The 15,851-nt window shown below is 37.8% G+C and overlaps 1 protein-coding gene across 1 annotated transcript in view; it reads left to right on the top strand.

Moving 5' to 3' along the window:
* Positions 1 to 15,851, top strand: part of SHANK2 (SH3 and multiple ankyrin repeat domains 2) — a 621,534-nt gene that overhangs the window by 72,357 nt on the left and 533,326 nt on the right. The window contains exon 4 of the mRNA XM_067557524.1: positions 9,924 to 10,152. Within this exon, the coding sequence (XP_067413625.1) occupies positions 9,949 to 10,152 (204 nt within the window). The 5' untranslated portion in view covers positions 9,924 to 9,948. The remainder of the gene's footprint in view (positions 1 to 9,923; positions 10,153 to 15,851) is intronic.

Genomic DNA, 15,851 nt, shown 5'->3' with positions numbered 1-15,851 from the left:
TTTAATAAAGCAACTTAGGTACCTAAAAGTCTAAGTATCATTGAAAATTAATGGGACTTGGGAGCCTAAGTGCTTAAGGCATTTTTGAAAATAGGTCTTAAGTCTTAAGTCACTTACGCTTTTTTTCAAAATTTACTCAAACTTATGAAAACAGCTCAAAGCTTGCTTCTAAAGTTTAAGTTTAGAAAAGTAGATTCATTCTCTTTCTGCAGACTAATCTGACGTGACCACTATTGTTTAGACTCAGTATAACAGTCCATATGTGGTACCATCCATGTATCTGTTGCTTACTATGGGCCCAATTCAGTAAGCTTTACTCATACAAGTAGTCCCTTTGGCTTCAGTGGGCTACTTGTTTGAGAGAATTGGTGTGACGTTCCCCCCTGCAATCTGGACTGGTGTGTAGTTGTGTCATCCCAGTTCCTCACTTCTGGGCCCTGATTTACTCAGCTTTGCTGTGTGAACCACCCATTTCTAGGTCAGCCCACACCCAGCCTCCTGCGAGTAATCGGTCCCTGACCTAGTGAAGGAACGCTTCTGGCCAGCCACTCTTGGGACATACTCCCAGCAAATACCCACAGTCCCAGATGCAATCCCGGGAACCGCTGTCTTGCAGGGTTCAGTGCTGTACACTGCAACCTGCAAGCTCATTTATATTTGTCTGTCAATTTATCAAAGAGATTGATATGCACCAGCTCTGTCACCCTAAGTGAGGTCTCTGCACACACTTAATCCACATGCACTGTTTTAGATAAAACAAACAATTAAGTTTATTGACTACAGCAAGATTTTAAGTGAATATAAATCAGATTAATATAAATGAAAAGATTAATGATGCATCAAGGAGTTGGTCACAATTAACTAAAAGATAACTCACATCCTAAACTGAGATGAATATTTCCATAGTTTTTCAGTCTGATGTTAGTTTACCACACAGACGCTGTGATGCCTCTAGCTACCTGCCCCTCCACCCAGTGGGTAGATTCTCAGTCTTTGGTATTGCTTAGAAGATGGATTCCAAGGGAGAGCCTCAAGACAAAGATGTCTCTGCTTTTAACAAGTTTCCCCAACACCCCCTGGGGTCAGGTGATCAGCCATGTCTGGCAATGAGCATGATTTCTTCCACTGGAGCCAAAATGCTCACAGGTGCTTAGGTCAGTCCATTATTCCTGTATGCATGCCTCTGCTGGGCATGGAAACACAGCTTTGTGTTTGTCTGCATCTATTCAAGCCATGTGAGACACACATTTGCGGATATGATTTTGCAGGGTTTCATATCTGTGCATATGGATGACAATGCAGGAAACATACTACCACAGCAATAATGTTCAGTATGCCATGAGTATTCCAAAAACACTTTACATGACATACTTTGTCATGACAATACACAGTTACACTACAAGGGTGAACATGAATGATACACAAATCACACTATAAGGGTGTACATGGGGTACAGTGTATCACAATTGGTAATGAGAATAAGCCCTAATTGTTTACACTTCCATTATTTACTTTTGATAAATAAAAAAATGTATTTTTTTCAAAGCTTTAGAACAACAGCGAGTTGGGTACATGGACGCATTGCAGAATCATTGGTCATGTTTTCCATTAAAATATATCTATTAATTACCTTATGTATGCTATATATGATAATTGTGACTATAGCTTAGGGCGGGACAAGGTATATTACTTGTTGTAATTATTTATTAATTACTGACAGTGTAGTCATTGCTTTTCAAGCATAAAAATATCATGATTCCTCCTCTCAATCATATTCATTGTTACTATAAGAGAACTTTAAAGTTCTACAACTGATATTTCAGGACCCAACAGTGCAAGGTACTGAATTCCTCAGCTACCATTGAAGACTAAGGGAATGGAGGACACTCAGCATTGTGCAGGATCAGGCAATAATTGTGTTATCGTCTAATGGGTGAGAACCATAAAGTAGCCAGCCAAATACATAACAGTAGCTTGTGAATAGATGAAGATTCAAAATTCACTTAATACAGTTCTCTTTTAAAAACAAACAAACAAACAAACAAACAAAACAAAAAAAACCCCAAACCAAACTAAAAACAGATGGTTGCTTTGTGGTCTAGGTAAAATAAGTTGGTTGCCCCAATCCAGTTTCTAGTGGACAAGTTGCTCCTATTACTATTGTCACCTGTATTGCTCATGGCAGCAGAAAAGCTAAGGATTGAATGAGTCAGGAAAGTAAACAACCTGGTCCCTCCAGGAGGGGCATATTGATGGGGCAGAAGGAAGAGCATTGTGTTGCTCTTGTCTGTGCTGTATCTGTTTGTCTGTAAAACATTTCTTGTAGCCTATAGTGAGAACTGGGCAAATACATATAGCCAGTGTTTTGAAGCTTAATTAAATGTTTGGAAAGTGCTTTGAGATCTATGGATAGCAGCACTGTAAAAGTACCAAGAATTATTATTATTATTATACTGAGAGGTACTCAAAGAAGAAGGTAAAGAAGAATTCTGCTTGGCCTGGAAGAATATTATTCCTTGTGCTTCATCACAGATCTTTCCTTTTAAAATATTTATTTAGGTTGTTTAGTTACGTAACACAGAGGTTAAAAAAAAGCATTAACAGTCAGCAGGAAAGAAGTGAAGAAAGGAGTGGACACTGGAGCAGTAAATGCAGATCTGTTGGAGTTCTAATAGCAAACTATTACATAATATTAGGGGTTAATTTCATAAATACAAGAAGTTGTTCTGGGTGCGCACAGAGAGCACTTTTATAACAAATTAATAATATTGCCTAGTATTCATAGTACTTTTCACTCATCGAGCATTATTCCCATTTTACAGATTGGTGATATGACCTCCTAAGATCATGCACCAGATCAACTGCAAAACTGACTATCCTGAGAAGAAGTCATGTGAAGAAGCGTATCAGTCTTCTCATAGCCTTGATACATAGAAGATTTTGTTCTTTTTTTTCAGTATCTCAAAGCCCAATATTGACTTCACTGGGAATTCCCTGTTCAAAAGGCTTTCAGGATCAGGCCTTTAATATGAATAAGGGTACTGTCTTATACAAAATCACAGCATGTCAACAAAATATAGAAGTAAAATTTTCTAAAATAGTTTGGCAAACTTTCTGGGATGTTTTTAATGAATCTTCAAACAATTAATGCAAGTCGGGAATAATTTTTAAGGTAGGAAGCCCAAAACTGAAGGATGTCAAATTTCCCTAACTGAAGTATATTATAGATAATATGAATAAAAATTATAAGATAAATAAGTTGAGATAATTTTGTATTGAGACTGCATGAGGGCATACAGCATTCACAAGTTGTTTCATGATCATTGATTTTGTTTAGTGTTAGCCTTATCTGAAACTTTTTTTGGCTAACTGTGATGTTTTAAGATTATTTCAATGTTTCAATTCCTTGTGAAAAGATGGGGTACAAAAAGTTTCATTGAGTGACATGTTGAAAATAGTACCCTGTGTTTCTAGGCAAGAAACACAAGAAGATGTGCTGTTTATCAGAGGAGAGTTTCCCTATAGCTTCCTTATTAGTTGGTAAGGTACAAAATTATGATATGTAAATCATGCATATGATATGTAAATATGATATGTAAATTGATTTCTCTCCCATCCACTTGACTGCAAATCGCAGATTGTACATCCTCTCCTTTCATCTCTCTGTTATTCCAGCAATAATATAATAGTGATTTAGTGTACATATATGTGCAAATTTGACTTATATTTTTCTCCTCTTGTTCTCACTGTTCAGGTACTGTTTGTTGAACATTCGAAGCCTTATTCTTCTCCACTTTGTCATACCAATTTTATGTCAGTGTAACTTCAATGAAGTTATACCAGTTTAAAACTGGTGTAATGGGATTCCTTCCATTGAGTGAGCTTTGTGTAAGGCCCTTAGTCACCACCAGAGTTTGTTGTTAATAATCTGCATATGGTTATTGGCACAACCATACTATTGGAGAAAGACTCTACCCCACCACTCCTATATCAGTTTCTTTTTGATCTGAACTTCTCTATGATCATAATTTCAGTTTGCACATTGCAGCATATTGAGATTTGATTATAAATGGAGTATTCCTATATAAATTCACTACCAATGGGTTGCATCATACTGTACTATTCTAATCATGATATAATCAACAAAGTTTAATCTCAGCATTCAGCCGGTTGTCTGGACTTTTAAAGTATAAATTTTTCTCCTCTGTCAATTAATTTACAAAGTTGGAAGCCTGAAATTATTTCTGCGAAGTGATCTCATATTCTAACCTCCTTCTACCTGGGCCTTTCTTCTACATAGAGTGCAGAGGTGAGAATGCACGGGGACCATTCCTCACAGTCTCACTCCTAAGTTCCATCTGAAATATTTTCCAGTTTTAAATGCATATGTAGTCACTGGAGAAGTACCAGCTGATCTTCTCTAAAATGTTGGCTTGGTAATATGGGGAGTGTGTGACAAATCTTCAGAGTCTAAGTACGCTTCTCAGAATACTGGCAGAAAGGCTGCCTGTTATTTTTCTCTCATGGCTGAGACTATTCAGGAAGGAGACTTCTGTTTGTCTTTCTTCAAAGTTAATGATTAAATACCTTTTCCCACCAGTTGCTACTGTTCAAATGGCAAACTTTTCCCACAGTCCAGTTTGTCCCCTGACAACAATGCTGGTTCTGTAACTGAGAAGTTCCCACAGGTACATTTTTAACTGTTCGGAAAGTAGCAGTTTGGATAGATTGTCTCCTTCCAGCAATTGAAATGTTATTGCAAAAATGAATGTTTGCATGAAAATCACACTGCCCTTGTCAGGACTAGGAGCCTGTAATTCCCGAGTTTGAATCCCAGCTCTGACATGGATTCCCTCTCTGGCCTTGGGCAAGTCACTTCCCCTCCTTGAGCCTCACCTCTGCATCTGTAAAATGAGGCTAAGATTTATTTATTTACAAGACTACCAGTATAGGATTAGTTCATCAATAATTGTAAAATGCTCTGAAGTGGACATCCACATTGAGTCCTAGGCCTCATTCCTTGAAAAAACAAAAATCTCACTTAAGTCAGGGAATGCAGAATCAGGACCTTAATGCTCATTATTATTACTGGAATGCTAGAAACTTGGGTTTAATTTAATGGATCCCCTCAACACCTACAGAAGGACCTTCTATGTCTGACTCTGTGTGGAAAGGACAGGGGAAGAGGATCAGCTATATCAACAGCACTATTCTTCTTTCCCCGACTCCTGTGAAAGGTGCCCCAGGAAGCCTGGATCTGCAGGGGGCAGGGATTTGATAGATTGTTGTGGGGAGTGGATGGCCTCAAGTTGGGTCTGGTTTGAGTCAGAGGGATGCTTGCCATTCTTTCAGTGGCCCTGTAGTGCTTACTAACAAACGAGAATATAATATTTTGCAGTAGTCCCTGTTCTTTCCTCCCCTTTTAATAGGGAATTCCTGTAGCATCAGAGGCCATGGAACTGGATGCCACAGCTGCTCCAAAGGTGAACCATCTCTGTACAGTTAGCCTCCTGCTGTCTGCCAGGATCTATGGCTTTTGGGGGCAGATACTAGAATCTGTTCCACAGCCCTATTCATTCATCCCTCTCCTCCCCACTATGTTATGCTGTCAGGGAATCTATGTAAGGCAGTCCTCACAGAGCTTTCCTCCCACTGAGAGAGAGAGAGAGAGAGAGTGATTGATTGATTGATTGATTGATAGATAGAGAGTTGCCCAGTGTTTGTAGGCCCTTAGGGACTGATACTGTGAGGAGTTGTGTTGGGGAGGCTTAATTTGTCTCAGGACGAACAGAAATTATAACATAACTGTTAATATTGCCATGGTTTGAAGTTTTTTTAATTTCTTTTGTATGATGTATCTGCGGTACGTTGTGTGTGTATATATGTCTGTACCTGATTGTATGAGTGAGACACCCTTCCCAATATGTGTTTGTATCAGAGCTGTTCTGATCCTATTGGTAAATATCAACTTTTATAACCTTCCATAAAGATTTTGAAAAAAGATAATCAAGGAACATTTTAAAAAATAAATGTAATAAACACAAAAAGTTTAACGCTAACCACATAGTCTAGTAGATTTCAAATTATGGTTTGTGCTTTTCTCTTATCTCTCCCCACTCTGCTTTTTATTCAGTGAAGCACATCAATCAAAGGTGAGCCTGGATGCTGAATTCCCTGACTTTCATTGGTTTATGCCATAGTCCTAATGTTTTTAAATGTTCTTTTTCTTGATGTAATCCTTTTTTATATTAAAAACGACTCCTAATGTATTATTAAGAGGAAGCATTGTATAGTGGTTAGGGGACTAGTTTAGTATTTGGGAGATCTGGCTTCAATTCCGTGCTATGACGCAGACTTCCTGTGTGACCTTGGACAAATCACTTAGTCTCTCTGTGCTTCTGTTCTACATCTGTAAGGTGGGGATTATAGTACTTCCCTGCCACCAAAGGTGTTTTGAGAATAAATAAAGTCTGAAATGCTTTGATATCTACTGATGAAAAATACTATGTAAGAAATAGGTATTACTATTATTATTACATTACCACAAAATGCAGTCACATTGTACTGTTTTTAATTCTAGGTAGCAAAGATTATATTTTTTCCAGTAAAGAAAAAAATGAATTCCAGGAAGCTACATTAGCAACAAATAATTTATATTCTGGCCATATAATAGCCTTAATCAAGCAAATCCAGTTAAGAGGTGTGGTCTAGTGAATAAGGCACTAGGCTGGGCATTAAGGAAATCTGGATACTGTTCCCTGCTCTCTCGCTGACCCGTTATGGCGAGTCACTCCTCTCTGCTTTTCTTCTCACCCTTTGTCTTCCTTGTGTATTTAGATTTTAAGATTTTCAGGGCAGAGATTGTCTCTTAGAATGTGTATACAGTGCTTAGCACAACACGGTCCTGATCTCATCTGGAGTTCTGCTGTAATACAAAATAATAATAATCCTTTATGGAAAAAACTTTGCAATGTAATGGGGACAAAATCAAGACAGTTGTAAAAATATAACCGGGGTCTGTCAGCTAAATTGATAGTCTTATCTCAGCCACAACAACAAAATCAAACCTCTTTTAATTTACTTAAAAACTGCATCAAATTACAGTTTCATGCAGCTCACAGCCCAAACAGAAAAGCTGAACAGAATCGTCTGTAAATTTCACTTTACAAGTGGACACAAGTTTGGGTTTCCTAGTTGTCACCAGCTAAATCTGTTTTGTTCTGCTGCATGTTGACCTAGTATGTTTTGGTTTCATATGATTTATCATCAGTGGATGAATAACAAAGCCATTGAAATGTTTATTCTTTCTATTGACTTTGGAAAGGTACTTTGGAAAGCTGCATCAATCTACAGCTCACTGAAGCAGTAAAATACTCCCCCAAGAGCTTTTTTTTTGTAAATAGTCTTGCATTAAACTGTTGTAAACTGACTTGCTTTCAAATATTTGAATGTACTATTTTAGTCTTCATGATTAATTATAGGTTTATAGCTGACAGTAGTAACACTGGAGCCAAAGACTGGATACCAAATAGAGTTGTCCTTGACCAACAGTAACAGGACGACATGATGTTAGACTATTTGATGTGCTTTTGCAATATTTGCCATTAATCATCCATTAAATTGGAAGCATTGGGCCTGACTTTCCTTTGTGTAGTCATTTGCCCCAGTGCAAAGTGAGTGTAAAATATAAAATCAGAATGGTAGCCTTTTACACCCACGTTGCATTCAAATTGCACTTGGGTAATTGACTGCACAAGGTGCTGATCAATGGCGAATCAGGACTGTTGAATTATTTGACTCATACTGAAACACCATAGTAAAATGTTCTTTTAGTCCTTCTGTACCCATTCACCAAATACAATATTTCCCTGGGGCCCAATAATGAGGTCTTTATACAGTCAGGACTTCCATTGAAGTCCATAGGTCAAATGTAGATCTTAATTTTTACTCAGTCCTGTCCCAGGCAAACTGCCACTGAAGTCAATGGGAGTTTCTCTGAGTAAACCAAGTCAAACTTGAATATAGACTTTAGGATTTGCCTGGGATGTCTTTGTTGAAAATTTACTGCCACGGGAGCTTCATGGCATAGTGAATTAACCCAATAGCCATTTGTGGTAGGGAGAGTGTGTTGTCTACAGACTGGGGTATCATGACTTATAGTAGTTTCTGTTCTAAACTCTCCCACTGAATTGTTTTGTGAATGACTTTGACCAAGTTGATCAACCTTCTGTGCTTAGTTTGCCTCTTTGTAAAATACCTGTAGTATGTGCCTAACAGGGTAGTGCGAGTAAAGCTGGTTGGGAAATGATTTTTTCCCCTGTGAAAAATTTTGATGAAAATGGGAGGAAAAAGGTTTTTTGTGGAAAATTTTCTTAGATTTGGGGCTTTTCATTGAAAAACTGAGAAGAAAAAATTGTGGTTTTTGGCAAGTGAAAACTGAAAAAGGTTAGGTTTTGGTTGGAAAAAACTACAAAACAATTTTTTTAATGAAAACCTGAAGAATGTAACTGAAAATGGACATTTCCATTTTGGAAAAAAAAGAGCTATTTTGTGTTGAAAAAAGATTGAAAGAAATTTTTCTACTCGTTCTGTTTATGAGACCCTTTGATGAAGATGCTATAGACATATAAAGTGTGTCTTCCATCTCAGCAACTTTCAGGTCAACGACAGAGTGCCCTGGGAGATTGAAGCATTCTCCGACTGGTATATGGATGTTGTTATTTTTTGTCTAATTTGTGTCCATTTATCCTTTTGCGTAGCAATAGTCCAGTTTGGCCAATGTACATAGCAGAGGGGCATTGCTGGCACATGATGGCATATATAACATTAGTGGATGTGCAGGTGAATGAGCCCCTTAGGGTGTGATTGATGTGGTTAGGACCAGTGATGCTGTCACTAGAGTCGATGTGTGGGCAGAGTTAGAAATTATCTGCAAACTTGACACATTCAAACTGAGTTTAAACAGGGATTTGGAATGGCTATTTCATTACAAGAAGTAATTTGCTCTGATGACCCGTTCTCACCTCCTACTCAATGGTTGTCATCAAGCCTCGAGTACCCGGCTTCCCCATTGTTATCTGTGCCCTTGGATATGTAAATGTTGCCTTCTGTATATTTTCTATGTTTCCTATTTTGTTGTATCATTTCTACCAACTGCATCTGAGGAAGTGAGCTAAGGCTCACGAAAGCTTATGCCTACTGAAATTAAAATGGTTAGTCTTTAAAGTGCTACAGAACTCAAGTTGTTTTTGCTGTATACAGACTAACACGGCTACCCCTCTGGAACTCTTATACTGATGGGTTCTTACCCAAAAAGCAATTCTTTGGACAATTTTCCAGCTTCCTCCCCACCATTCGTCCGTGAAATGTATTTTGAATAGTTTGTGCCTGTCAGACCATTCTATTATTTTAATAATGTAGCTTTTATGAAGTCATATCTATACATCTTGTACAAATAAGCCTCACAATACAGCAACCATTCTGTTATCATTACATTGAATTCTGAAGCTCATTTTATACCTACATTATTCTATTGAAAGTAATTTTTGTATTGGGAAAACTACTCCCTCGAGTTAGACCCAATCCAAATACAGTTTACAGCATTACCATTTAGGATAAAGCCTGGTACTCTTGTTATCTGTTCTGGATCCTTTTGAAGATTGGGTGTGACACGGAAGAAAGGTCATCTCTCTTTCCTCCTAACCCTCTTTCTTTAGTGAATTGCTAACCACATTTATTTCCATTGCACTCTGCCAACTCATACAAGTGTGGGGAGTGGGGGGGGAGGGAATAAGAGGTAAGAGAAAACAGATGACTTCATTGTTAAGTGTACATTATCTTAAAAACCACAGAAAACCCTCAAGCTGAACCATGTTTGAAACTTTACCTGTAATTTGCCTTTGTCTTGTGTTTTATGTTGATAGCCACATGAGGTAAGAGAAACTGAACATGCCTCGCAGTCCAACATCAAGTGAAGATGAGATGGCACAAAGCTTTTCAGATTATTCTGTTGAATCTGAATCAGACAGCTCTAAAGAAGAAACTATTTATGATACTATCAGGGCTACAGCAGAGAAACCAAGCAGCAGAATGGAAGACAGTAGGAGCAACACATTAGTGATACGAATTATAATACCTGACCTACAGCAAACGGTAAGGGGAATTGCATTATAAGGTTTTTAAATGTTTGGCCAGATCCTCAGCTGGGGTAAATTAAAGTCAATAGAGCTATTTCAATGTCTATCACTTGAAGATCTGGCTCATTATGCTAAAATTTCTAAGACTGATGTCCCATATTGTTTTCACATCCACAGTTTTCACCCCAGTGAGACAACAGAATTAGTGTTTGTCCTAAAGAGATTATACTGATAGGCAGCCCAGTCAATGTAGTCAGTCTCATATGTACTTGGTGAAAGCAATGACCTTAAAGCAAAATGTCTGAAGTGTTGTTAAGAAGGGTCAGACCAGGGAAGTTTCAGAAGGTTTGTGTATGGCTGAGAATAAGAAGAGGTAGATAACCACAGTGGAAGACTGGGATTGAAAACAGAATTCAGATGTCATCTCTAGAAATGCCTGGCGCCTCTCACCACCTTTTACATTTTCTCTTCCCATGACACTGTAGAGAACTGTTTGTTAGCTTGTGGATGTGACCCTGATGTGAGGGTGTAAAGCTCACCAAGATCTCTTCCCCACCCCTACCCTACCAAAAAAAAAAAAAAGAGAGAGAGAGAGAAGGAGCCGGATGCCATCCATCCCTGGATGCCATCCATCCCACTATGCCTGCACCTCAGCACATTCAACTTGGGGGAAGTTGTTGCATAAAAAGGGTGTTGGCGATGGCTGCCTGGAGCCCATATTCCTGCTGCCCAGCTGGGTACACATGTTATTTAAAGGTGACCTGCAGGTGAAACATAAAGCATGGCTTTGTTTCCTTTCATACGTCTCTATAATGAGTAAAAAGGATTTGGGGTTTTTTCCCTCAGAAATATCAGAGATGTTAAGTGAGTCCTCTCTGGTTTTCCTAGAGGACACAGTGGGGGAAAAGGGGGCTTTGAGCTGTGGATTGACAGCTCTATCTATGATTTCTTAATTAAAGTGGTGGGAGTGCTGAAATCTTTAACAAAGATTTCATTCCTCTGAAGCTTATCTTAGGCATAAAATTACATAGGTGATAACAAAGACGGACAAACCAATCTGATTAAAAATCCCTTCCCTTCTCAATTGCTCAGCTTTAAGTCATTTCTGTCTTCTGATGACATCCTTCTACCAGTTCTCCAGTTGACCATAGAGCCACGGATAAATGGTGATTTAAAAAAACAAGCAGATTTATTTTTTAGGTTTTCTTTTTGTGAAAAAACTGCCAGGTCATCTTTATGCTTCAGTTAGAGTTTGAAGAAAGAGTCAAAAGCCCAATTTCCCCTCTTCCTTGCAGGTAACCTTTAAATGGCTTTTCCCCCATGTCTGAATGTGGTGCAGACAGGAGGGGGGATCATACAAAGTTATGTCCCCTAGCAACCTAGGAGGAAAATTGAATAATTTTACCATTGTGGTTTCAGAAATACGAGTAAATCACTCACCCCTGCCCTCAACTGTTAAAATAGCTATTATGTACTCAGCTTGGAGAGTTTTCTGGGAATTGATGATTAACTTTACCTAGAATTGTGAGCTGTCCTAGTTTATGATTCCCTGGATTATCTTGGGCCTTCTTGAGTGGTGTTTCCTAAATTAGACTTCTTAAATTTATTTTTATTTTCAATGATAATTATAAAAATAAATTCTGTTTTGCAGACATGTGCTATGTCATTTCGTGCTCCCATTTAGGGTATATGTATGTGAAAAGCTGAAACTATTTCTTCCTTTTTTTCAATGAAGAAGTAGAATGTAGGAGTCCTGTCTGGAAGCTGACAGGGAGGGGTTATCTTTCTCTTTGTGCTGGAGGAAGGTTGCCTGTCTGGAGTGCAGGTCTGCAAGCATCAAGCAGCTGTGGGAAATTTAATAATTTTCTTCAATGTGTTATCTATCTAGATACGAGTGATACGAATAACTGATATTTTGGTTCAGTGGCTGAACCAAAAAAATTGAAAAAAAAAATTTGCTTCAAGTCAACCTGAAATTAAAACTTTTCAAATTTTTTAGCAAAATGAAAAAGTAAAAAAAATGTTGCTTTAGGTAAAATAAAGCATTTTGTTCAAGTTGAAACGAAACATTTCATTTTGTTTGAGGTTTTTTCTTATCTTTTTAAAAAATAAAATGGAAATAAAATTGGAAAAAAAAATCATTTTGAATTGAAAAATCTTTCATTTTGAAATTTTCAAACAGAAACTTCTTGAATGGCCCAGATTTCTTTTCTTTTCTTTTTTTTTTTTTTTTTTTTTTTTTTTTTTGGGGGGGGGGCGGGGGAGGCAATTGGCAATCTAATGTGAATGTGCAAAATGTTTAGGTCCACCTGAGTGTGCATTTTTTGGCAAAACAGAGTTTTGTCCAAAAATTTCAGTCAGCTCTAATCTAGGTACTTATCTGGACCCCATCACTGCCAGACAACTCTTGGTACCTAAATAAAGGCCTGATTTTTGGAAGTGTTCGACACCTAGCCGTTCTCCCTGTAACATTTTTGCCCAGGTTTTCAAAAGAGCTCACCATCTAACATACAGAGTTATTCTGGAAAACTGGCCAGAAAGGTGGACTGTGAACTTACGGTCACACAATCTGTGGTGGAGTTGGGAACTGTGCCCAAATCCCCTGGGTTTCCAGGATACCGCCTTAAACATGCAACCATACGCTGATCCTACTCCTACTGAACTCAGTGGCAGAACTTCCATTGACTTGTATAGTACAGGATTAGGTTATATGGTACAGGATGATTGGTTTCTATGAAGTGCTATGGGGAGTTGGGTCCTGAGTAAGAAAGGGAGGATCTCTAGGAAGAAGCTGGAGCTGAAAAGAGAGCCAAAGTGGTTTTGCTATTTTAGTCTGGAACTTGGTTGCAGTGAGCCTGCAGACTTTTGTTTTGGATTTGGCTGAAGGAATTGTCACCTTATGGCTTTCCTTTGGAATTTAGCTGAAGGAAGTCTTGTTGTGTTTGACACTTAAAGGGATCAGATGTAAAATATTTACTATTATGGCTTGCAGTAAAGTCCTCCACTGTGGTGTTTAGAGTCTATTTTGGCTTGACTAGAACTCCATTGCTGATCCCACCAGCCTATCTTTTGATTAAAATGGGTACCTCAAGTCAGTTTTATGCTTAATTATTGTTACACCTTAATTATATTGGTGCTTTGCAGCATGGCTCTAGATTTTTACAGTTTATTGACATAGGCCTTAGAACTGTGGTCTGATCTAAGCAGGCAGAGTCCTGCACCTGAGCGTAGCCCCATTGTCTTGCCCACTTAAAAATTGTTTAAATTCATTAACGCTGGACCAAAAATGGATTTTGTGAATATAGGCCATATTACTGTCTTCATAGAACTGTATTACCTGCTAATAGCTTTGTTACAACACAAAATCCCTATTCAGGTGAATGGTGGAAAACTCAGTATTGTGCTTTATTTAGCAATGACATTTCAAAGGTTTATAGAAAGGTATTGATGAGCTGCTACTAATTTACTGTTTCATTGTTGTCATAGATTTAATTTAGCTTTCTTATTCTGTCCATGCTTATTCACTTTCCATTCATTTCAAGTCTCAGTAGACAACTGTGGTATTACCAAAAGATTTGAATTCCATTTATCAGTGCTTCTCTGCTATTAAAGAGAGAGTGCTAGAAAGATACTGTGTTGAAAAACTCTGTCTAAGAATTATTTCTGATCCATACCAATAAATACAACTATTTGATAACAATTTCTACTTCTAGTCTTACCATATCAAAACACTTTACAAGCACTAGTGGACCATATGCAGTTCTCAGTTATTCCAGATTAAGGCTGGTTGAAAATTTTTTATCAAAACTTTTTTTCAACAAAAGTTTGGGTTTTCGATTAAACAAAAATTTCAGCAGAAAGTACATGCTTTCCTCGAAATGTTCATGTTTTTGTAGGGGGAAAAAAACCTCAAAATGTTCCGGGTTTGGGTTTTCATTTTTATAACAAAAATGAAATTTTTCTCATTTTCACAAAAAAATTTCCATAAAAATAAACCCAATTTTCCAAACTGTACTCCAGGTGTACACTGCATCGTGAGATCAAAAGTAGGCCCAATATATTAAATACGACTGTGAATGTAGGGATGCATTATTGTTTCCATTTTACAGACGAAGAAACTGGATCTTAGAAGGGTTACGTGAAGTTCTTAGGTTATACTGAAAGGCTGTAACAAAGCCAGTAATAGATCTTAAATCTCTAATTCTGTATTTTAGCTACAAGCCAAACACAATCTTCTCCCCCACTCCCTATATAATTACAATTATTTTAACAGAAAAAATGTTATAAAATTATACTGCCTAACCAAAGGAGAATGAAATTGCATCAAATTACTTCTGTGTTTTTGTTCTTGATTGTCATTTCAGAATCAAGGTTCAGACTAAAGCAGTTTGAAAAAAAACTAATTTCAGGATTTTGAGTAAATGGCTGATTTTCTATTTTTAACAAAGGTTTATCCTTTTTCTACAATGACTGTGTTGTACATCACTTTTATTTCATTGCACAAGTAAGATCAAACATTGGACATCATAGGGAAGGATGTGTTACTGTGGAAAAACTTCTAAATTTTCACCAGCTTTGTGAAATTTACCTTCCTGTGTTTTTATTCTGACCTGTAACTCTGACATGTTTTGTCAGCTACAGCAGCATAAATATTGTATACTTTGAAAAGGCCTCAGCAAACTCACTGAGGTTTATAAGTTCTATATTTCAGCTACAACATTAGTTCTGAATTTGTCTATATGAAATGACTATTTATCGTAATATAGTCATTTCTTGTTGTTTCTGTTCATTGTCTCTGTTATTTTAGGTATACATTATCCTTACTGTGTGTTTGTAGCACACGTTACAGCAAGTGGAGATTGTGTTCACACCAAAAAAGGCCATTAAACTCAGAATATAAAATAATTTCTGAAATCACTTCTTGTATCAAGGAAATGGAGAGCACAGAAAGCTTAAACACAGTTTACACATACACATTACAGTGATTACAAAAAGCTGTCTTATTTTGGTTGCACAGTTAGAATAAGAATAAGAAGAAGTCAGGAATGCAAAATGTCAGGGCCCAACAGCCACATTAGCTCGTCTGTGTTGTACTTGCTGTATATTTTAGGGTAGGTATTTTTATGACAAAAATAGTATAATGCAATGGGCCACATTGTGTTTGGCCTGTGAGTGGGTGTATAGTGTAGGGAAAGCTATGAAGAGCCTCACCTGCTGCCCTTAAGCCATCTGTATAGAAGCAGGACAGAGTTGTAATCTTGTTGGGGCAGGGACTGTCATTTACTATGTATTTGTGCAGCGTGTAGCAAAATGAGGTCTCCAGTTTGCTCAAGACCTCTCTAGACACTATTGCAATAGAAATAAATAATAATAATTGCATTTTCTTGACTATGTGGAGTGCTCCCTGCTAGTGCCCTGGGGTGCAGGTCACCCTTGAAGAATGGGAAGCAGGTAGGATCAGGCCTCTCCTCGCAGTGCTGTTGGAGGACAGAGTTTGCACCTTTTTAAGTGAAGGGGCAGCAGCAGGCATTGTTTCCCTGCCTGTCTGGAAGTCCCAGTTAGCACTGTGTACCGTGTCTCATGGTGCGGCCATGTGGCTTTACTTAGAAATATGTTTAAAAAGGAGGTAAGACACACATTTAACATGAAGGAGGTGACTAGACAATAGTTCACATCTATATATATGGTGTGGTCAAATTAATATTTTGTTTGATC

The sequence above is a fragment of the Emydura macquarii genome, unplaced genomic scaffold (assembly GCF_026122565.2).
Source record: "Emydura macquarii macquarii isolate MOO-44397 ecotype Brisbane River unplaced genomic scaffold, CSIRO-AGI_Emac_v2 contig_1876, whole genome shotgun sequence".
In the NCBI taxonomy this organism is placed as follows: Eukaryota; Metazoa; Chordata; order Testudines; family Chelidae; genus Emydura; species Emydura macquarii.
This window is presented reverse-complemented; position numbering and strand designations above follow the sequence as displayed.